The sequence below is a fragment of the Monopterus albus genome, unplaced genomic scaffold (assembly GCF_001952655.1).
Source record: "Monopterus albus unplaced genomic scaffold, M_albus_1.0 scaffold150.1, whole genome shotgun sequence".
NCBI classification, from domain to species: Eukaryota; Metazoa; Chordata; class Actinopteri; order Synbranchiformes; family Synbranchidae; genus Monopterus; species Monopterus albus.
The window spans coordinates 1327421-1350233 of NW_018128030.1; the positions used below are offsets into that span (position 1 = coordinate 1327421).

Consider the following 22813-nt stretch of genomic DNA (forward strand, 5'->3'; position numbering starts at 1 on the left):
TGTAAATAGGAATACTGAAATTAAGCATTTTCTGACTGATGAGTCAAAACAATAAAATGGCTCCCTGTAAGATTGTGTTTGAACATAAATCTGAGCACTGCTCTTTTTGTCATGATTATTTCATCAGTTTCCAAGGGGCTACAGTTGGTAACAGAAGACAAAGAAATTATCTGTTTTTGCAGTGCACATTTATTTCATATTTGTTAAGTTAGAAATACGGGGTTATTGGATGTAAACAGTTCAGATTTTAGAGATGTGCATGTACATCACTTTTACTGAGTTGAGATGAGTTGCTTGAGGTCTGCACATCGTTCATGCTTCTAATTTGCCACTCCAATGATGTCCTTGTATTTCTTAGTAAGGCTCTGAGTCTTCTTGGTGAGGTCACTCATCACAGAAAACAGTCCCCTCAGGTGGAAGTGGAAGAGGACTTCAGGATCTGTGTCCAAGAGAGGCTCCAGGGTCTTGTTAAGTGCTGTGTTGATGTTGTGGTCATCGAGGGGAACCGGGCTACTCTCCACTGTGTTTCTTATGGCTTTGAGCATCAGGTAGCTCCCATGCAGGTCCCTAAAGGTCTGTGTTGCTTCACAGTCCCATACATCATCAGAGGGCACATCTCGCAGCAGACTCGGCAAGAGAATGGTCTTCTCCATGTCACTGACAGCTGAGGTGTACCGACTCAGAGCCAGCAGCAGGCTGCTTGTGTCAAACTTCGCTGCGGCAGGCTGCATGGTTCTGGTTGGATGTGGCCGGCTGTTCTTGTGCTGTGGTGTCGGACAGTAGGAAGTAGTGTGCCGTGCAAAGAAAAGGAGGCAGATACTGGTGAATTTATATGTTGAGCAGAGCTGGGTCAGGTGATCAGTAACTGAATCATCCGATAGATTTAGAAATGCTTTGAGTGTTATGTGCAGTCAAACCCTTATCTTTATTTGATTTACACAATCTGCAGTTTCTCAGAGCTTAAAATAGTGTTGGTGTACAGCAAAATGAACCTCTAATCATTAACCATGCGGAACGTTATGTTCGGTTGACCTCAGACAGAAGGGATAACATGGTCTGTTATTGATTCACTGAAGTTCAAAACTGAACTGAGGGATATCACATTTTGACCCAAACTATAGAATCTTGGTGTTAAACCAAAGTCAGCTGTTTAGTGCAGATGTCTAAACAAGCGCATTCAGCACAAGAAAGAGCACAAACAGAAGGAATAGCACACATTCCCTACAGCCCTCGGGTGATTTACAGGGAGATTACATGATCTCTGATCTTGTAATCTGATTGGTCTAATCTGATCCGATTGGTCAGTCAGTTCATGATGGGACTTTACTCTTCATCAAGCACGTTCAATACACTCGCTGCTCAACACTACCCTCTGGAAGTCCACCAAAAATGATCTAAGTCTCCACACAGCTTGTTAATAACCAGTTTAGTTCCCAGCTTTCTGCTGTTGACCCTTGATAATGATTTCCAGGACGTGGGTAAGATCCATCATCTTAGTGAGCATATCCATTATGTCCGGATGCTCCCTTGCTCCACTGATGAACTCCTCCAGCGTCAGCTCACCTGATCACACAAATACAGTGATGTAAACACCATTATCTTAAGTATTACAGTTTGTTTAGAAAATTTGAGTTTATAATTGCAATAAGGTGTGTAATAATGACTTTACAAAAGTAAGCAATGATCAGGCTGTCTGCTTAAACATTCTTTCCTATTTCTGCAGCTTCACCGTGAAAACGGAGACTGGGTATTAAGTGTTTGTCATTAAGGACACATTCTGAGAATCTGATAAGCTGAGGATTGATAATAAGAAATTCATTACCTTCTCCTTTGACATCGATTCTTTCATATATAAGAGTCACAATCTCCTCTGGGGGGATGTCATAACTCCTGGTGATATCTTGAATTGCCTGATAGAAGTGTTTACATGATTAATTGTAAGTTAAACATATACAGACACAGGTCTAATAACTTCATATGATGCTGTGCCTGCTTCCATTTAGCTGCTCAGTAGTGGAACTAACCAGGCTGACTTAACTGTATGTTCAACTTTTACTACTAGAAGAAGGCCTCAGATTCTTTACTTAAGTAAAAGTAGAAATACCACAGTGTAGAAATATTCTATTAAAAGTAAAGGTCCCTTAAGTAAAAGTATAAACATATTAGCATCGAAATGTGCTTTGGATTATAATTACAGATGCATTATTGTGTACATATTTAATGTTGTAGCTGGTTTTAACTACTTTTAAATGTATAATCTGAATTAACGCCTGGTGTGACGGTGAACTTCCCACCAGGGATCAATAAAGTATTATGATTATAATGCATCTTGTTTAATTAATCAGGTTCTGAAAAAGAACTAGTAACTAAAGTTATCAAATAAATGTAGTGGAGTAAAAAGTACAATATTTGCCTCTAAAATGTATTGATGATTAGGTAGGAAGTAGAAAATGAAAATACTCAAGTACAGATACCTCAAAATTGTACTTCAGTACTGTACTTGAGTAAATGTACTTAGATACTGTCCACCACTGACTACACCTGCTACTGAGGCAAGATGTTTTGCTTGAGGTCTGCACATCTTACATGCTTCTGATTAGCCCCACCAATGAACTTCCAGTGCTACTATAACCGTGGCACTTAGAAGCCTGGGCCTGCAGACTGTACAGATTGAAATGCATTCCACAGTGGGTCCTCTAAAGAATAAGCAGTATAGATAATGGAAGAACAGATGAAGTAACTGGGTCATGACTAATTGTGCGATGTAATCTGTAGGGCGATTGCTGTATGACTTTTAGGCAGCAAACTAGGTTATAGACAAGGTCACATTTAGACTTGGGGCTTGATACACTTTCAGAGCAGCTAAACTTTTGGATTCAGGGAACTGTGAGCTGTTCTTCAGATGTGTGAAACATTCAAAGAAAATATACTGAACCTTAAATATAGTCTCCAGTTCATATTTGTCAATTTTCCCATTTCCGTCGTGATCGAAGAGCTTGAAGTACCACTTTAGTTTCTGGTTTACTTCTCCTTTCAGTAATAAACTTATTGCTGCAATGTATTCGACAAAGTCTATATAACCATCCTGCAAAAGAGCACATTAAAGACTATTGGTATTGTTAACTTTTTTTTCTGGGCAGAAAAAATAAATGAGTTTCAGGTGTTTTCTTACCCCATCCATGTCAAAAGTGAAAAAGACTTGGTCCACATAGCTGCTGGCCTCCTCTGTCATACCGCTCATTTCAAGCATCATCTTAAGCTCAAAGAGCGTCATGAGCCCAGAGGGAGACTCCCTCATGAATTTGGTGTACCAGTGGTGCATGTCCTCCTCCAGTATATCATCCAGGTTAGAGCCATGGGCGCCCATTATTCCTCCAGAGCTGTGTCTTTTGTCCAGAATCCCACAGAGAGCTGGCGGTGAGACTGTTACAAGAGAGAATGGTGCACAACAGAGCACTGGCAGCACTGAGGTGTGGCTGGGTCTAGCTGGGTCGCTCTCATGCAACGTCCACCTTAATCTCTAAGTCTTGACTCTTAACAGCCAAAAGAAGAGATAACCCTTTGATAGGATAACTCCAGAAATCTTCCTTGAACCTCAGGACACGGTCCACTGTGCCTGCAGAGGCCTTAGAAACCAGTATCCACCTTCACCTTGATGGACCAAATCTGCCAAGGAGCTGGGGGACAAAGTTGTATTTCTTATTTCTATTATACAGTATACATATTTTTTTATATTTACTCTATATTCTAGTATTTATTTGTCTATTTTATTATGTTTTATATGCTTGTTTTTCTCTCAGGGACAAGTAAAGAGGATATTCACTTTTCTACTAACACCAAAATTAAAGAAGTCTGTAAGAGCACTGAACCTTACACTCATCCACATTATCTCACAATTATGAATAAATAACTAGCCCTGGTGACCCATAACTGACCTGAGCATGGCTAGGTATGACCAATCACAGAGGCAGGTACAACAAAGGTTTGGGAGCAGTGAGGGCTCTTTACACCATCAGAGTATCAAAGCTCATAGTTATTATAGTAAATCTGCTTTTAGATAATTCAGTTCTCAAAATAGGACTGAGAAGATGCACTAACAGTGACTACAGACAGCTAGTATCTACTAGTTTATCATAACCAGGATCCCCCTGCGCTGCACCATGGCATTTGATTTCTCGCTGGTGCCAACAGATTAAGTGCTTACTTTAATGGAACAGAAATAAACACCTGCAGAAAATACCCTCCCTAAGCCCAAATACAGTAGCTTAAGTCAACTGAGGTTGTCTAGTCTGAATCAATAAATGCAGTCTAAACAGACATGGACATGCTTATTAGAGGTGATTCCAACATGTGCAATATTTGTGGGTTTCAAAGAGCAGGTGGAATGACTTGGTTTTATGTACAGTAATAAGCTGTCGAAACCTCTTAGATCCCTCGGCTGCACTCCACCCTTTGACCAGCATGTGACTGTCATGCAGTGAGCTGTATGAGAAGTGCATGTGAAAATATATTCCCTCTTCAGTTAAAAAAGGAAAAGATGGCCCAGAAAAAAAGCTCAGTGTTATTAAGAAATTTATGTCATACATAATATTTCGTTTTATCAATTATCTTATCGGTTTCCAATATTCCAGTTGTGAGGTTAAATCTTCTTTAATCTTGTCTTCCAGTTAAATAATAAAATCCAAACATGGACACACTATATTTTTATGTGCTTGTCTGTAACACTGTCTTGGTATTTTGATTAACAAATCAGGCGTAAAAAAAAAAAGAAAAAAGAGGATTAAGTAACTCAAGATATACAGTACTGTAACTGAATGACTCTAGTTTCACTTTCATAGTTTTACTCTTACATCTGCGTTTCAGCAGTGACAAATACTGTGAAAATAACAGCTTAACACTTTCCCATTGAACTGAAAGAAGTGTGACCGGTAGTGCAAATTCTCATAAATTATATGCACTATGGATTTTATCTGACATGACTATTTCAATCAAAGCACCACTATCCATCTGAATCTGATGTGTTCTTACCATAAAAATTAAAAACCAAACAAAAACCAACACAAAACAAAAAACTTGAACTTGCTCAAGGTTTAGCTCTTTTCATGAAGCCTTGCAGGATGAATTCAGTTGAAGGGAGATCCAATTTAATAACCATCGGGAGGAAGAAGAGTGTTGATAACAATTTGGCGCATACATTAATCACAGCTGTAAACCTGTTACAGGTCAGACATGCTGACATGGTCACTGCCAGGAAACCTCTTGAAATGTGACATACTGACACATATGACTAGTGCTGTTAACAGCCCGGTTCTTGGTCAACTTAAGAGAAAGAGATCATTATACAGTACTTTTTGACCATAAAGGATAAAACTGGGCCACGACATACTGTATGTGAAAAATAATAATCACCTTTATTTGGCCAACGGAGATCCAACCCGCCGACTCTATGGTTATATATAATTTTATAATAAAAAAATGGCTTGTATATACAGTAGAATAGTTTTATATGTGCATGCATAGCCTTCACTCACAACATGAATGCTCCAGCAACTACAATTCCTCCTCTACAGTTCTCTAAAGCTGATATTCGTACAGTGTTTGCTGCTTGCTAGTCAAATGTATTGTGTTCCACAGCTTTGGTTTGCAAATCATGTCTAGTGACAGAGATGCAAAATAATGGAACAGTTATGAAAATATAAATGCTTGTATTTACATTTAAAAAAGAACAACAGGTTTTTCTTATGTACAAATGGTCATACATAAAACTACAGTGATCAGAGCCAGGAAATGAATATAAATACTTGCAGCGCTGACATTTACACAGAAATACACCCTAAACTCTGAAAACAATATAAAAACCGATGTCACATGCTCAAGAAACCCCCAGTTCTATTTACATCCTCCTGTTTAACACAAGGCAGATGTCCATTTTGTCTGAGAAGTCCACACTACTGACTGATTCCACAGTCTTAAAAGCCCAATGAACAGAACAATTGTGTCAAACCCACAAGTATGAGTGTGCATGACTGTGCATGACTGTGGTCATGTTGCATTCTGTGGTAAAAATACATGATATGCAACATGTTTAGAGACTCGTGTTAAAATCACACAAATCATATGTTACATTACTGTAGGAGGTTTAGTTGCAGATAACTGTCTTGTGACTGGTTTTCCAGTCTGTTTGTGAACATTTGTCGTAACTCTCTTCAAACCATGCTTAGGGAAACTGGATCAATGAACAATCTCTCAGATTTGTCTGGCTCCTGGTCATATAGGAACTGTCTGAACACATTGTACACCATCTCCCTGCTCAGAGTAAACTGCCTTAGCTGATCCTGCTGCTCTTCGGGCATGAGGAATGTCAGCTGGTAGTCAGCGATGACTGAACCGTTCCTGTGGGGAATAAAACAGAAGGGCAACACCCATTTCCCCTGTAAAACACACACATGACAAATGACTACATCTGCTGTTTTTATGCAGAAGAGATTATGCGCATTTACCTGAAAGCAAATATCTCAGCTTTGGAGAAGTATTGTCCCAAAGCAGGGGAGGATGTGTAGAGGTCAGCCAGCTGGGTGGAGCGGGTAAAAGCATGCAGAAGCAAACAAAGAGAGAAACGGTTTGGCTGATACTAGCCTACTTTCGTTTTGTCCAGAGCTTTGTATGGCTACTGAAAGCTTTTTAGAAATTCTGTTAGAGATAAAACCAGCTACACAGGGCTCTCATCTGTTGGCAGCAGTAATTGAACAGGTTTTTGTTTTATGAAGCTTGAGTGTCTTTACTGTCTCAGTTTGGAAGGTGTTGATCTAAGTGATGAATTTTACATTAAACATAATATGCAGTTATGTCAGTTCTGCATCTCTCACTAAGTAATACAACTACAGTGTGAAATGTGATTATATTCCACAGTTTGTACATTTGTTCCTACGTGCTAAATTATAGAGACAAGCAATTAGCGTGACTCATTTAAGTACATCATTTGGAATACAGGTCATAATTAGCCAAACCTTTTTTTGAAGGTCAGCGGCGAGCGTTTGGCTTTCAGTGGAGGAAAGGGAGACAAGATCCTCTGTGGAGATCAGATTGGGCAGTTGGAAGCTCCCATTGAAGTACTGAGGCACCTTTAACAATGAAGGGTCTATCTTCTCTTCCTCATCATCATAAATCGCTGCTCAAAGAGAAACTAGGTCAAAGCCACAAAACTGAAAAAGTAAGTGCTCTATTTAAATTGTATAATTTGGGGATATGGTGTTGTAATTAGCTCTGCATTATTTACTTCTACAGGTTCATTAGGAGAAGAGTTGATGGTATGATCTTGCATAAGCATTGAATATTAAATTTAAACTTTGGCCTTTAACTGGTCATGGCCTTGTATCATGATAAATTGCTTGTGACAGATCAAAGTCATTTAAATAATTATTTTTTTTACCTGACTTTTTACTCACTTCATATATTTATTCTTTATTAAATGTAGCATAATTTAACTCTCCTCAATAAACAAACTACGCATCATAAAACCTTACCTGAGCACAAGGCCAGAGAAATAAATATCACAAGCAGGATGATGATAAGGATGATGACAATGACCATCCATCGTCTGATTTTCCAGAAGATGACTTCATTCAGCTCTCTCTTTATCCTGTGCACATTGCTAACCTAGAAATATAATAAAATAGCTTTGTTTAGATAAGGCAGTCTATGGGAGTGCATTTTTGATATTAAGATTGTGGGTAGTGTATTCATTTAATTAGATATAATTTGAGAAATAATACAAAATCCAAATCTTCAAGGTTTTTTTTTTTGGCATTTCATGACAAGCATCAAGAAACAACAAGTCATAGCTGCACTGTCCTCCCAGGATGGATGGGAAAATAACTCAGTGACTTAATATGTGATAAAAAGTTAAGGAGGAATGGCCAATAAATAAACTGCAAATAAGTCTTCATACATCTTGAGTGCATGCGTTTCCCCGATTCATTTGAACTTCTGCTTCATGGCCAGCAGACCCATTACTTCCATCAATCTGCTGAAACATAAAGACACAAACACTTTCCTGTCATTACTATAAAGCGAATCAGTCATTTAAAGTAAGTGTGTTGATTTGTGACTAACACAAGTTGTTGCCATGGAGCTCCTTTCTTGTCTTTTATACAGAAATGAAACCTCATACCAAACAGAATGTCTTGTATGTGCTATTCTATTCTTCTTGCATACTGTAAACAACTAAACAAAACTGAATACCAGATATTGAAGAGCATGTCCTTGATTAAAGCTCACCTGTTCAGAAAGCAACCCGTCTCTCTCGGTTACCTCCACAGTCCTGTGAGCCGCACCATCTCCATTGCCTGTTGTCACCTGGGAGCAGTCAGACATTGGGGAACCTTACTATGAAATGCTAAACACCTCAATGGTCATTTCAGGTGTATGATGATGTATGTTGCATAAAATTCTGCTCATCTTCTTTGTTTGTTTTCTTTTTTGATCATTTGATTAGCTGTTAAGACAGAAAACTTCATGTGTGAAAAGCAGGAAAGAGCAAATGTTTGGCATTTTTGCTTTAAAAAGTTATTCAAGCAATAAACTGATTGTCAAAACAGCTGCCAATTAATTTTCATTCATTGTCAGTTGACTAATTGATTAATGGCTTCAGCTCCAATATTAACAGGCTAAAATGAATATAATTATACAGTAGGCCTGGATATAGTGTGCTTCTATTTATTATCATAAGGATATATATAGTATGTATTTGTTTTTACTCACCTCTTCATTAGCCAAACATGTTGCTCCATCGCTCCCATTTGTTTTCACCTCCTTCAGCTCAAAGTTCATACTGGTTTGCATGGAACTACCAGAGCTAAATGAGAGTTTACTGGAGCCTCGACCCGGAAGTTGCTATTATTTATATTCTACTGAGCTTTTAATTGTGAAAGCGCATCATCCGCAAGCTTCGGTTCAAAAAGGTAAGAAATACAGCAGTTGACAGGTTCGCGCTCCTACACCTGACAACTCGTGGAGAAGTTTCTGTCTCTCATGAATCCATTAACCTAGTTTATTTTTCGAGTGCTCGGTCTTTCCCGGCAGCCAGGTGAATTTCCTTAAAGTTTCGGTCCTGCTGACGTCACAAGGCGTTGACAAATTCCAAAGACAGCGGGAAGACGACGACATGGCGATTGAACAGGACACAACAGCGATAGTTTTTGTCGACGTGACATTATTCACTGCGATTCACAACCAGCCTGACTGTCAAGATATAAATTGTGAAGCTTAATATAACAGAAGTGTGCATGTAAACACTACGCTTTTGAAACATGCAATCCATGGGACAGCTTTATTCCCAAGTCTTTAATCATGATGAATAAATATTTACTTAAAGCAGCCTGCCTACCAAATGGAGCACAGATGTATTTCGCCATTACTGCAATTCTGGAATTGCAAGTCCTAATGGTTTCCAGTAGAGACCGTCAATGTTCAAATAAAAAAAAAAAAACCCGCTTAAACAATAGCCTATGCTTTTACTTGGTTTTCACAATAGTGCTGATGATGCCCTCAGAAACAAACAAATGACCAATGTGTTTGTGCAGCTTGTACAGACACAGCTCTGGGAGGAGGAGGTCTAATCAGGGAAAATAACTGAAATCACCACATCCTTAGATGTTTTAGGTCTTTCACATTTACATTTGTACCATCCCTTCATCTACTAAATATAATATCAAACCTATCTGGCCTCATGTGACAGATGACCTTCCAGCACATTTAGGGTTTTTCTTAGCAAGTCTTTGGAGATGATAACAACAATACATGTACAGATGTAACATATTATTTTCTTTAAATAAGAAGGAAGCAGTTTATTTTCTTTAAATTTCTGTGCATAATTTGTGAGGAGCAGAGCCACTCCACAGTAGCATTGTGATTCAGCTATTCTATAGCATACAAAATAAGAGACAAAATCATCCAAACAAACTAAGCAAAGTATGCAATTGTTAGTGATTTGGTATACTGTCTGAACATTTCTATATCTGCTAACATACAGAGAGTGTGTGTGTATATATACACACATTTTTTTTTATAGTTCAGCATATTTTTATAGTTCTATGTATGTAACAAAGACTTGGAAGTGCACTCTTTACAATGTCTTTGACTTGTGTCAAATCTCAGTAAAGAAAAAATAATGTATTTAACATAAAAACAGAAGTCTGGTCATGCAGACTTGGTACAACATGGAGGAAATGTCTGCTGATCATGGATACAGTATCAGCTGTGATGCTTATTTCCATGTGCAGAAAAACATCCATTTGTCATAATGCTCCAGTGTTTATAGACCTGTTCTATACACGGTCTGGAGAGGTCGACAGAGGGACTTAAAGCAGTAGCAAGAAATTTAAAAAGATGACCTCTTTCTGATGAGTATTGATCAAAGAATTATCTTAATTAAAGCACTGAATAACTTATTCATATGTATATTTTTCTGCTTCACTTTCACAGGTCACACCAAGTCATTTCCTCCTGGGTATGCCTCCTGAGGCATCTCCTCCTGCCCCTCTTCTGTCTCATCGCCCCCTATCTGCTCTGCTGGGTAAGGCTCTGAGAGGTGCTGTACCTCCTCCAAAGCCTCCGAGCTCTGGGCGTGTTCTGATGCCTGCTCCTCCTCTCCAGCTCTCCTTCTTTCTGGGTCATTCTTTGCTACCTCATCTTCTGTCTTTTCACAGTCCCTGTACTTGTCTTCAGCTTCTTTCAGTTGGCTGTATTTAGCTTCTACTGCTGGGTAGTCAAAAACCTGGTCCTTGTCTCCATTTTCTTGTGGGCTGTACAGTTCACATGGGGACAGAGTGCTCCCAGAGGCTCCCGCCTCATCTCCAGCTGACCTTCTGTGCTGTCTCGTGGGAGGACGCCTCTTGAATGATAGCCGTACACGAGTCTGTGTGGAAAAGATGAGTAAGAGCCAGCAGATCATAATTTTAAACAAAAATTTTAAAAATCAATCAGAATTCTACAATTTACAAAAGTGACACATTTATATTTAATATAATTTCTTTTATATGACCAAAGGATTTCTTGTAACTGTTAGCATATGTGCAAGAGCACTGCACAAAATGGTCTCTAGGGACTCTTATCTAGGCTAAGGGGATTACATCTTCAATCCCCCCTTCCAGCAGTACTCATGCACTATAGCGGCATCTTGTGCAAGCTTATCCAAAGCCCACTTAAACAAGATGCAAAACACCCTCCAAGAATCACATATACAGGGATGTGGCCCATGTGTTTAGCTGTGATGTCACAGGTCACTCAGCAAATAGCGTGAGAAACACTTCGGGGACCTTAAGGTGACAGTAGCTCATGTTTGTGATGTAGTGACTCAGAAGTAATGTGCAAAACAGCCACACAAATATATGAAATATGATCAAATCAAAAACTCTTACAAAGGATCTGTAATCATAAGCATGATAACTAGAATAATACTGAACATTTCAGCCTTCTGAAAGTCATGCTGTAAAACACAATACTGGAAGTAACACTATGAAACCAGGCCCACTGCATTACAAGGAGATACCGTAACAAATGGTACCGATCCAGTTGTCCTTAATGTTGTCAAGTTAATATTTACCTTGTTGATGCTCGGCAGCGGGGCGCCTTCAGGAGGGCTGTCGAAGCTGACAGCATCCTCTTCTTCACTAGACAGATGTGAGGGTTGCATTGTGGGGCTCAGGGGGCTCACTGGGCTGCAGGGCATGGTGGGGGACAATGGTGATGGATGTGGCTTCACCTCAGGACAGGCAGATGAAGGCAGCAGAGCAGTGGGTGACAGAGCAAGATTGGCCTGCAGTGGGACAAAAAGACTGACTCCTGGACACTACAGTATAATCTCTTTAATGGGTTTTGTTCTACTAAAGATAAATGATTTAAAAATGGCCTTAATAGCTGGAAAGACATTTATCCAAATAAAGCCTAATATATATAAAAAAGGGGATTGATTAAACTAGAGCAAATCAGGTTTATTTTAAAATAGGATTCACTTGATTAGGAAATGTAAGTAAGAAAGACTAAACTTTAGTCCCAGGAATTAGTCCCCCACTAAAATGTGTAACTTCATTTGAAATTTTTAATAAAGAGAACATTGTTCTGCTAGGATCTGTCACATACTTGAAAAACCCCTTGCCAGGAGTATGTCCTGAAATTCCCTTTTACGTGTCACAGCATGGTCATGATCAGTCTGAGAAATGAGCAACATAAAAATGTGAGCAAGCCCCCCAACCACTGTTCAAGTTCAGAGTGTCCTACCTGTACTGGAGAGAGGAGGAAGAGGGCGAAGCGGCAGCCCTTTTGTCCCATGGCTGCTTACAGTAGTGTGTGGCCTAATGGATGGTGGTGAGTCAGAGCCTCACCAGAGGCTGGGTGGGCCATGATCCCATTAGCCCATTAATCTGAGCCAACTGTGGCATCAGGGACAAGCACATCCTCTTTTTCCTCAGAATGCAAGCAGCTCATGCAGCAGTCTAAACTGAACAGTGGGTGGCAGCGCTGCTTTAAACATCTTCTGACTATACAGACTCCTGACTACATGCTACATCCTACAAGTACCTGTTCTGTGATCCTAGCAATTGTTTTGTTTCCCATTTCCCCTCACCACATGTTGCACCAACCTGCAATTTCTCAATGATGGCTGAGCTCTTCATTTTGATTTTACAGGAATTTGGGGAGAGAGCAGGTTTCTGCAAGATAGCAAAATGAAAAGTTAATGGAAGGACAATGTCACAAAAGACTCATTCTAAACATGAAAAGCTATAATGACCTGAACTCGTGATACTTTTTTGTTTGTTTTAATACGTACTATGATTATACAGTTTACAGGAACATACAGACACGTGGCCCTTGGTATTAAGACTAAATATTATTTATGAATCAATATTAAATAAATATTGTAAATAACAAAATAACATTTTTATTATACATGCTTATGATGTAGACTATACACTTGCACTCTGGTTGTGTGGTTTGTTTGTAAGTCATTTTTATGAGAATGAAAACAGCAGCACGTTTCTTATGTTTTAGACAAGAAAGAAAAAAAAAAAAAAAAAACAACCGCAGATTTGTAGGGTACAATGTGAGGTTGTAATGAAAATGCACTGTCTGTTTTCTGGGGACTTCCTTTGTGTGCCAGGAGGCCAGAGGAGTAACCCATGGGTAAGTAAAAGAACAAATTAACTCACATCTGATTCTTGATTATCATCCTTTTCATGATGTAACTTCAAGGAACATGGAGGTCTTCTTCGAAAGGGCAACTTCAGATGAAAAGGAGGAGAAATCAGTAAATAAAAACCTGTAAACAAGTGCATTCACTAACTGTATGTATATAAAAATAAAGCTATGTAGAGAATGTGGAGTTCTGTTCTTTCAGACAACTAAACACCGTTTTTATATGGATTCTGTAACATACAACATATAAGTAAAGTACAATACCTCGTTCTTTGAGGTTGGATTTGGTAGAATATGATTATTGAACTTTCCAGCCAGCTCAGCTACAGATGGCTTGGATGGAGAGTCCTTCTGGAACCAAACAAATAATTATATTAATGACAGTTTTGTTTATCAAATTGTATAATTCTGGAATGCCTCCCTTGAGGTGATTAACAAACAATTAATCAATATGAACTGTACTGTGTAGATGTATCTTGTAATGAAAAATTTACACGTTGTTACTATCTTTGCTTCCGCCTTTGCACACTGAACATGCACTCTGACATCACTGCCTTGAACTCCCTGTGTAGATAGTGAGGTGAGATATTAAATCACATCCCCAGAAAACAGGAACGCACTGTGAGCCAAGAATTTACAGCAAAGCATTTTTAAAATGGTACAAATTACGGCACAAAAGCTGAATGATTTTAAAGAGAGGAGTGACATGTTCAGTAAACACAGCTAAAATATACATTTTTATTAAGTGCAGCATGTGCAGACTGAACAAAGAGATGCTCTAATGTTAGACTTCTCTCCCCTCACAAGAGGAATGTAGACAGATTGCATGTCAGCAGAGCACGGAGGGTAAATATGCAAACAGCAACAAAAACAGTCAACCACTGTGTTGGGTTCAGTGCTGTTCTTGGAGGAACCGGTGTCTTCTCTGTGGGCTCGGACACAGGAAGCGAGCCCCTCTCTCCACAGCTGTTCAACATCACACTGCAGCCTGTGACACGAGGGACCTGTCCTTGCAGCCTCACACTTATCACTTCTTGGCCCCTTTACCATCCGTCTCTCCCACTATTCCCAAGCTGATTGCCCAAGCTCCCTCCTCCGCGCTGCCCTTTGATGACCATTAACTCACTCCACATATCTGTGGCCTAAGTGATAAGTTGGCTGATGGCTGCAGGCTGGAATGTAAACCTTGAAACCAACGCTCCAGTGTTACTCTGTCTTCCAGGTTCTGGCAAGTTTTCTGTAAAGTACTTGGACTGAGAGTGGGTCGAGACATTTGTTTGCAGCCTGACCTGTGCTGAGAATGCAGATTTCTATGTCAACATTTAATGCCTTGCGTCGTAGTCACGGCTTATGCTGCTCCTCCCTTCGGCTTTCATGCGACATACATCTCATTCCTAACTTACTTTTATTGACCACTGACAAAGCTCATGCCCCTCCTCACAGCTGACAATTTCCTGGGTGTGAACTCCCTTCCTCTGTGCAGAGTTTGAGTCACAGCCCATGAAAACATGAAACATGGATATCCCAAGCTTCACAAACACACACGTTCCACAGCTTAATCACATACTTTATTTTTTTAATTTTTTTTTCCCTTTGTTCTCGACATGACCTCATCACCTCCCTGCCTCCACCCACGATAGTCCGCAGCGCCTCTGTAAATGCTCGTCTTCACTGTCTCTGTGTCCTAATCCACATCCCGAACCTTTCCCTGAGCTCTCGCTTCTCGTCTGTGATAAATAGTAATCACCAGGGACCACCCACCCTCCACACCATTATTTTGTAACTTCTGGTTGTTTAACTCTTTCCTGTCCTTTAAAAGCAAATGTCTCCTTCAGAGAACACGCTCAAGTCACAGCAACGCAGGCGAAGGAAGTGAGGCTTTGTTTAAATCAGTGCTCCAGTGCTTTGGGTGCAGAAAAACAAGGTTTCAGTTTTTATTTTCAGCTTTATTTAAATGACAGGAAGAACTAGACCTCTCAAACATACAAGGAATATGGAGCTATATGGACATTCAAAAGGCTTCAGCAAGTTTAACTATTCCCTTCCTAATTGTTTAGAAGTTATTTCAGATACATTAATATGCTTGTGCCTGTCTTTTGACAGAGAGCCTGTATCTTTAATGAGCTTCTTCATATAATGTCAGGCTCAGTGCAAATACCTGAGCATGCATAAGCTGACAGGTGCAGCTTTATTCATGTTTAAAGTTAAAAAAGGATGTAGTATCAAAACCTCCACTGTTACATTAAAACTATAGTCCTTCACTGCAGGCTTAAAACCATTTTACAAAAGGTGCTGTCAGCAACCTTATGCAAAATACAGTATTAAGTAAACTAATCTTTAACTCTTAATGTAATAATGTGCCTGTTTTAGACTTTTTATTGTTTAAACATCTTTTTCTGTGTTCAACTCAGTTTCTTTTAAACAGTTTCACTGTGATGACAAAGGATACACATTTTTTTCAGTGAACCAGATAAGACCTTTGGTTGGTTATCAGTACTGAGCATGTTTAACTCAGCTGGGACCCCACGCTTACTGGAAGAGTGGGAAACTGTGGTTCACTGCAGGGGAGAGCAAAGAAAACACTATTTCTGGGGCTCTAGGCATGGGAAAAAGGCCCAGAGCTGTGCAGGCAGCCTGGATCACAGCTCTGCTCTCTAACCCCCAGCTCCTCCAGAGAGAAAGTCCCTGGATAAGCTAGACCACATCTGAAACATACTGTAATCTAGCATCGAGAGCAATTGAGTGTGTCTAAACAAGGGAATGAGGAAAATCAGCTTCTTAAACGGCTTAAACATGTGAGTGAAGTTTTCCAAAAATGGTCCAGAGTCAATGCTAAAAAGAAATCAGCTATTTTGGAACACTTTCACGCAGGCGATTCTTTAGGGTTACATGAACAGTACAGACGTTACACACTGTTGTCAAAAACATATGGAGCTTTTCCATCATATCACAGCATGATTTAAAAAAAAGTCAATTAATGCTGGATCATTATCATGTCATGAATGCAAGAACTTGTAACTTTCAATCCCCAGGCCATTTGAGAAAATACAGCAGGGTTAAATTCACAGATAATACTTTTGCATGTCTTGAAAGTTGACATGTTAAAAGCAGGAAAAATGGAAAGGTCTAAGGATCTGAGTGACTTTCACAAGAGCCAGACTGTGATGTCTGACGACTAGTGTCTCCCGAACTGTGCCGTGTTTGAATGATTAAAGTTTAACCCGAACCAGTGTCTTAATTTCCAGGCTGTGGAAGAAGACACGAGGTTTGCTGTATGACCAGCACGTGGAAAGAGAACGTACCCAGATCACACCCAGATCACACAAAGCCTGCTATTGACGGCTCCTGTGATTCCTTTTTCCAGAGGCAGTGAAGAAGAAGCGCATGATGCCAGTCTCAGTAGCATCTGCTTGACATACGGGTTAGGCCGTGGAAACTGCCACACCAATGTATTCCTGCCCTAAAATACTGTATTATTCCACTAAGTAACATCCTTAAGAGGAAACTACATCATTAAAAGTTTGAACAATACAAATTCAAATGATGGAGGAGATTGGGCTTCCTCTTTTAGAACCATTTTTTTCCCCCAAAACCTTCCCTGTCAAGCAGAACATACGATATCTTGATATAACAGGTGAAAAAATAAAACAAATAATGCCCGAGGTTGCAGGTTTAACATATCGTTCATGCTATGAACTAGAAAATTTTATGTTTGGTTGTGATAATAAAAATCTTAAAATTCCAAGGTCCAATCTTTTCCATGAAATCACTCATACAGTAACAGGGAGCAACGGGCCATGTAATCTACCATGGAGCTCTCTGGAAATCATTCTGTCCTCATAAGCTCCCGCTGGTGAGCCCCACACAGTGGAAATCTGAAAAAAAATGAAGAAAAATAAAGTGCACCAAAACACTGCTATTCAACAAGATCTTGTTCAATAAGCTCACAAAGCATAATGGCTTTATTTTGAGTCTGCAGACTTTGTTTTCACAAGTCAGCATGTTCTGCCAGGGGGAAAACCACCTCAGTGAGCAGCTCCCTTCTGCCTCCTCTTGTCAAGTGGTAAGAGAGCAGACAGGCACCTTCTCACTCGCTGCCTTTCCAGGAAAACATGATGTGTTTCTGGACTAGACCTCATCTGAATATCGCACTTTTCCACTGCCCTCACGGCACAATATGTGTGTTTTCATATGTGCTGTGTGTAATTCAAAGCGCACTACAGAAGGACATCAGTCAGAGGGATGAGGGAAATGGACACACTCCATTGCTGCCACTGCCTCATGGGGAATGGGAGGTGCTGCAGACACAGACTAGGGCTGCAGGGTGGAGAAACAAATCTGAAAAGAAATTAACACTGAGAGAAAAAGGGAAATATATCCAGAAAACCTGAGAACAAAAAGCAGAGTCCAAAACGCCAAAATGTCATTTTCTTAAATATGATCAAATACAACAACAAACAAATTATGACCCCAGGAAACCTTTGAGAGTTGCTATATAAACTGACAGCTTATGACGAAATGAGATACAATGAGAGAGCCAGAACGTCCTGTGATACGTCAGTACTGCAACAGCCTGTTTAAGATAATCTGAGCTGCTGTGCAGTGAGAAGATGTGGTAATGGAGACTGAATAATGAGTAAGCAAAGATATCGAAAGTGTAAACAGAGCAGCAGAGAGTACTTCCTCCAAATGTTTGAAACTAATCCAGAAAACTCTGATACAAGCATTTGTTGGGAATTCCACAGTGTCCTTAAACTACATGGTGTTGGGGTATTTTCATCTGTGCTGATCCAGAAATCACAAAGACAAAAACCATATGGACAATGCAGCAGCTGGCTGACATGCGAGCTGAGCAGCATAGACATGGGATGACTTCATTCAGCGAAGCCCTGCTCGTTTCCCGTTACAATGCTGCTTCTTGCACAGAGTGCCAGAGAATTTGTTCATCCATGGAAGACTTTGGATCAAAGATTCTGTTGCAATATGGGAATGTGGAGTGACACATGTGGAAGGTCAGATCAAGAGTTTACATATAAACACACTTAATTATATGCAATGTGTCTGTACAATTAACAGGATGAGGTTATAGAACTTGTTGCTGATTTAGCTCCCTGACAGTATATAAAGTAAGTAGTGTAACATTAATAACAATTTTACAGAGGGGTGTTTCTGGTTTTATCATGAATATAAATGGGGTGGATGTTGCAATACTGCACACATTAAATGAGCAAATAAGGAAATGTGATTTTTTCATAATCTAGATTAGGATGTAAAAAAAAAAAAAACACAACCTTGAAACACAGCTGCCTTAAGTGAAGATTCAAAACTTGACTTTGGGGGGAAAAAAAAAGCAAGTTCAAGCAGCTTGCAGTACTCTTTGTGTTTGCACTCCTTTCTGCCAAAAAAGGAAATAAAGAGCATGGCTAGATGCCAAATTTAGAAGCGGGTGGTTGAGGAGGTGCAGGCATTATGGGTTAACTGCTCAGCACAGAGATCTGGGAGTAAGTTAAAGTCATGATGATATTGTTTTTGTAGTAGTAGTTTCCTCTGAGTGGTTCAATGTTCTCAAAATCTGTATCTCATATCTGTAGACTTTATGCTGCCAAGATTCAACATGTCTGACAATCTGCAGATGTCCTAGCCAGCTCACCCTAATGCCTGGCTCAGACTGCCTCTCTGACCTGTTCAAACCTAAGCCAAACCTTGAAAGTCAACAGCATGTGTGTTTTCCTTGCACAGATCACTGTGTCCTCCTCACTATCTCTTCTGTAGTTACCACCACCCTGGCTATCTCTCTACCCCATGCATTACTTTGGATTGAAACAGAAAGGGGCAGCATCTGACACAACCTCATCGCTGATAACATGACTCAGAAAATAACCCACTGCATGTGCAGTACTAGTTTGTGTTCCTGTAACTGCAGCAAATAAAAACAATGTTTAAAGAAAGATTAACAACAACTCCGCAATAAAAAAAAGCAACTACAGTGAGAAACTGAAGGAGGCTTTATAAACCATTTCATTGGTTGTAAAGCTGCAAACATCCTCAAATGAGCAAAGCTTCAACTGAATTACTGTAAGTAGTTTAAAACAACATAGAGATGTAAAAACAGGTAACAGATCAGAGAGTAAAGACAACACAACCAGCATGCTATATTAGATTGCCAACACTTTATTATACAGGTCTGATCATTCCAGTTTATTTCCAAATAATTACACAAAAACTGTTTTCCAAATGCTAAGCTAGCACAAACCTAAGGCGTTTATTCAGAGAACAAAAGGCGAACTACACATGCGCAAGTGTGTCTACAAACAGGCCTGCAGTTCAGTATAAATGAAGAATAACATTTGAAATAATAAAAATCTGAACAGTAATTATCGAGTTAAAAAAAAAAAAAATCAATTGCTACCAAACTATATGGAAATTTTCCAGAAATTATTTGGAAATAGTGGACCTATAAAATAAGGAGCTACCTTTAGATTAATCTCAGGGTATTGCACATCTACTGCAAACAATTTACATGCCTCAGTCAGCTAGTCTGTGCTCACGGCAGCCTCTAAAGACAGGAAGCTGCTTAAACATCACCTGCTTGTAAGGGCCGGCTGAAAAGCTGACTCATCATCGTTCTCTGTGCAGAACAAGATGAATTACCACTCTGAGTTTTTTTTACATTTAGTCTCTGTCAACCAAAGCACGCTGTGTGTCTCCTTCACATGTTAATGTCCTACCAGATAAAACATTTTCAAGCCTTATTTTGAAAGTTTGGCACTGTGACAACACGTTACCACATCTAATTGTTGATATGCATTCATGCACACCGCAGTCAACAGAATAGCAATATCAAGTGCATTTGCATCTTCATTTGGGCAGACAGAACATAAGGCGCAAACTACTGGATCAACTAAAGTTTATTTCGCACAAAACTAGTTCTACTTTTCACACTGTTGCTGTTGTCAGTGGGGATACAGTGAAGACACACTGCAGTAACTACAGTGAAAATGTGAAGGTTCTGCAGAACAAAAACTGTACACTTCCTGCAGTTTGCTTATGGTTTCCAACTGATTTTGCAATTACATTTTTTCCTTGTGAGACATCTTGCAGGGTGTTACAAAAATGCATCAAGAAGCATCAGTGGAATCTGAGCTTTTACAAATCGCACAAGATACTGGTGGTTTGTCATATCATCACTATGTGCTCTTCATTTAACACTCAGCAGCCTATTAATCACAGGACTTTAATGAACTGTATAAGGAAATATTTTTACACTTTATATACTCCACTGTACAGCGTGAACTGAACGGAGATTCAGCCAGCGACGTAGAGAATGGGCTAAAGATTCACAGGCTTTATATTCCACTTGTGCTTTATGGTTAGTTAGGTGTCTGTTTTATGTTCAGGACAGAGTGAGCCATTCATCCTGGAATGAAAGGCTTAAAATACAGCCTCAGCAAACACCTCAGGCTGCATCTGAACAGATGAGAACGTTGCACCAGTGGATGCTCTTAACCCTGCCATAATCACACAGAACTTCCAAGATGCTTCTCATTTGATTCACTGCGACTATGTCATTAGGAAATGGCTGGCTGGTGCAGACTGAGTTCCTGTGTTACTGGTCTCTTAACATTACCATGAATTATATAATAAATGTGCACACCATATGGTTGGCAAGGCAGTCCCAAATACTCACTCCTCTGTGGGGTTGTTTTTCCTCAAATGAAAACCACTCCACCCCACTCCACAACCCAAACACAAAGTAGGAACCCTCAGGTGCATACACACAAATACACACATACAAGAGTGCAAAGAATTTCCAGTTTGTCTACTGAAGTCATCATTCTAACACAGGAAACAAAATGTAAGAATTTCCATGTGTTGCTCACGTCTTAAGGCTTAAACCAATGTTTGCTAAAAACACCCAGCACCACTAATATGAGATGTCATCACAGAGAAAACCTGGGTTTGAATAAAAGTGACAGTGAGACACTTACAGGCCAGTTTAATGGCTGATACATGTGCTTTAGACTAAATACAATCCATCCATCCTATCAAACTGAGGCTGCAGCAGATGAAACCGTCTCTTTCCCAACTGTTCTAACAGAACTGATCTATTTTGCCCAAATTCATTTCTGTTGTCAGACGGTTCCCTGGTAGGGGAAATCAAACAGGAAGTGACAGATCAATAAGTGGGAGCAAAACCAAAATGTTATCATCAACAGTAGCAACACACCCTTGCACAGCCAGATTACAAATGGTTCATGGTTTTACCTAAACCATGAACAGAAATACCTTTCTGAATACACTGAAAGGATTTTTAAAACCTTTTCCTTACCATGCTACATGTGAGCACCTTCTCTGTGTTGGTACACACATCTTTAGTGCCAAACGGAACCGCCTGTTGGATAGGGACTCGGAGATGTATAAAACAAGACATTCTGCTCATTAGGCCCATTATTTAGACCAGTGTTCAAGCTGGTCATACTGTCTAAAAAGTGCAAGATGGTACAAAACTGACAGGTAAGACAACAGGCCTGTTTTTAGACCAGTGCTCAGGTCGGTCAAATATGGTCTTTAATCTAAAGTGAACTGGCCTAAAGAAGAGTGGCGTAAGTAGTTGAGAGATAACTCTGTGGCAGATTACCAATATGCTCTTTCATGTGCTGTGGGGGGGAAATAGGAGTTTCTCTTCCTATTCCCCACATGACATGACATTACATACTGGAGAATAATATTATAAGTCTGAGGGAACAGCTTGTTTCGTGGTAAGAAGACCACAAACCTGCAAACATGAGTGGAAGAGCAAAGACAGTCCTCCTGTACCATAAAGAAGTACGTTATTCCACACACACTCATCACAGCACACAGACACTGGCTCATGACAGATGTTCTGGCAGCTTCATTTCCTTCCTCTAAAGCTGCGGTTACTTGTTATGAGGTTTTATCAAAAACCTTCTTTTAAAGCCTAAAGCTCAAACATACAGAGACAAAAATCTGTTGCTTTGGTGTGTCTTTATGCTGAGACCTCTGTGTGTGTGTGTGTGTGTGTCTGCACCGACAGTCAACAAAAATTACACCATACAAACAACACCGGCAACTAAAATATAACAAGGCCTAATCATCTTACATAGTAAAGTCAAGGCAAAGAGACTCCTAAACAGTGTTCATAGCAAACTCTACTTATTGTCAGCAGAACTACAAGTGCACATAGCCTAATATTCCATAAGTCCACTTATACTAAAGCAATGTCATGATCATATCAGTATATCCTTGGTTAAATTGTTGCACAGCCAGAGCCTTGTCCGTCCCTGACATCTCACAGAAATAACACAGAGCATTAAAACACTAGAAAGTCGCTCAAAGTGCTCCTATGATGTAATGCTTTCATTGCAGCCAGTGTGGCTGCACAAAACCGCATTACGCGTTTCAAACTTCTGTTCAAGTGACTTAAAAGAACAGAAAACTACGCTCATTCACAAATCTTTTACCTCCATCCTGAGGAGTGCGCCACAAACCGTCTCCTCGTGTTTGTTCTTTTGTGTTTGTCAGCCTCTTGGAGCAAAGTGCGTGCTGGTAGTGAGGAGCCTGAGGAGCGCAGAGGTGTTTATATGTGGAGCCAACTCTGCTT

The 22813-nt window shown here is 39.8% G+C and overlaps 4 protein-coding genes across 6 annotated transcripts; all 4 read right to left on the minus strand.

Annotated features, from left to right (window-relative positions):
* Window positions 1-180: 180 nt before the first annotated feature.
* Window positions 181-741, minus strand: thrsp (thyroid hormone responsive). Its single transcript, XM_020614783.1, has one exon. It carries the CDS (start codon window positions 729-731, stop codon window positions 321-323), a length of 411 nt encoding a protein of 136 aa, XP_020470439.1. The 5' UTR covers window positions 732-741; the 3' UTR covers window positions 181-320.
* A 667-nt stretch (window positions 742-1408) lies between these two features.
* guca1c (guanylate cyclase activator 1C) lies at window positions 1409-3422 on the minus strand. The gene is made up of 4 exons (XM_020614782.1): window positions 3173-3422; window positions 2936-3085; window positions 1823-1910; window positions 1409-1563 (listed from the first exon to the last, which is right to left on the minus strand). Exons 1-4 carry the CDS (start codon window positions 3365-3367, stop codon window positions 1427-1429), a joined length of 570 nt encoding a protein of 189 aa, XP_020470438.1. The 5' UTR covers window positions 3368-3422; the 3' UTR covers window positions 1409-1426.
* A 2020-nt stretch (window positions 3423-5442) lies between these two features.
* Window positions 5443-9227, minus strand: c15h3orf52 (chromosome 15 C3orf52 homolog). Of its 2 annotated transcripts, none has more exons than XM_020614754.1 (7): window positions 8761-9227; window positions 8278-8355; window positions 7949-8023; window positions 7524-7656; window positions 7008-7168; window positions 6501-6571; window positions 5443-6393 (listed from the first exon to the last, which is right to left on the minus strand). In XM_020614754.1, exons 1-7 carry the CDS (start codon window positions 8839-8841, stop codon window positions 6207-6209), a joined length of 786 nt encoding a protein of 261 aa, XP_020470410.1. In that variant the 5' UTR covers window positions 8842-9227; the 3' UTR covers window positions 5443-6206. The 2 variants fall into 2 exon arrangements, with proteins under 2 accessions (XP_020470410.1, XP_020470409.1); XM_020614753.1 differs by having other exon boundaries at window positions 7949-8026; window positions 8761-9221.
* Window positions 9228-9356: 129 nt separating this feature from the next.
* On the minus strand, window positions 9357-22813 carry LOC109968461 (capZ-interacting protein). 2 transcript variants are annotated; one of them, XM_020614752.1, is made up of 6 exons: window positions 22674-22813; window positions 13456-13539; window positions 13206-13277; window positions 12639-12707; window positions 11603-11815; window positions 9357-10915 (listed from the first exon to the last, which is right to left on the minus strand). In XM_020614752.1, exons 1-6 carry the CDS (start codon window positions 22677-22679, stop codon window positions 10484-10486), a joined length of 876 nt encoding a protein of 291 aa, XP_020470408.1. In that variant the 5' UTR covers window positions 22680-22813; the 3' UTR covers window positions 9357-10483. The 2 variants fall into 2 exon arrangements, with proteins under 2 accessions (XP_020470408.1, XP_020470407.1); XM_020614751.1 differs by having other exon boundaries at window positions 9358-10915; window positions 13456-13542.

What these genes read in the sequence shown, in the direction of transcription:
- c15h3orf52 (XM_020614753.1), bottom strand. Translation starts at nt 8,841, where the DNA reads ATGCAAACCAGTATGAACTTTGAGCTGAAGGAGGTGAAAACAAATGGG. An exon ending in CCGCTGACCTTCAAAAAAAG is followed by an intron (nt 6,572 to 7,007) that starts GTTTGGCTAATT and finishes CGCTCCACCCAG; the next exon opens with CTGGCTGACCTCTACACATC. An exon ending in GCTGAGATATTTGCTTTCAG is followed by an intron (nt 6,394 to 6,500) that starts GTAAATGCGCAT and finishes TATTCCCCACAG; the next exon opens with GAACGGTTCAGTCATCGCTG.
- guca1c (XM_020614782.1), bottom strand. Translation starts at nt 3,367, where the DNA reads ATGGGCGCCCATGGCTCTAACCTGGATGATATACTGGAGGAGGACATG. An exon ending in AACTGGAGACTATATTTAAG is followed by an intron (nt 1,911 to 2,935) that starts GTTCAGTATATT and finishes CACTTCTATCAG; the next exon opens with GCAATTCAAGATATCACCAG. An exon ending in AATCGATGTCAAAGGAGAAG is followed by an intron (nt 1,564 to 1,822) that starts GTAATGAATTTC and finishes TTGTGTGATCAG; the next exon opens with GTGAGCTGACGCTGGAGGAG.
- thrsp (XM_020614783.1), bottom strand. Translation starts at nt 731, where the DNA reads ATGCAGCCTGCCGCAGCGAAGTTTGACACAAGCAGCCTGCTGCTGGCT.
- LOC109968461 (XM_020614751.1), bottom strand. An exon ending in ATCCAACCTCAAAGAACGAG is followed by an intron (nt 13,278 to 13,455) that starts GTATTGTACTTT and finishes TTTCATCTGAAG; the next exon opens with TTGCCCTTTCGAAGAAGACC. An exon ending in ATGATAATCAAGAATCAGAT is followed by an intron (nt 12,708 to 13,205) that starts GTGAGTTAATTT and finishes GCTATCTTGCAG; the next exon opens with AAACCTGCTCTCTCCCCAAA.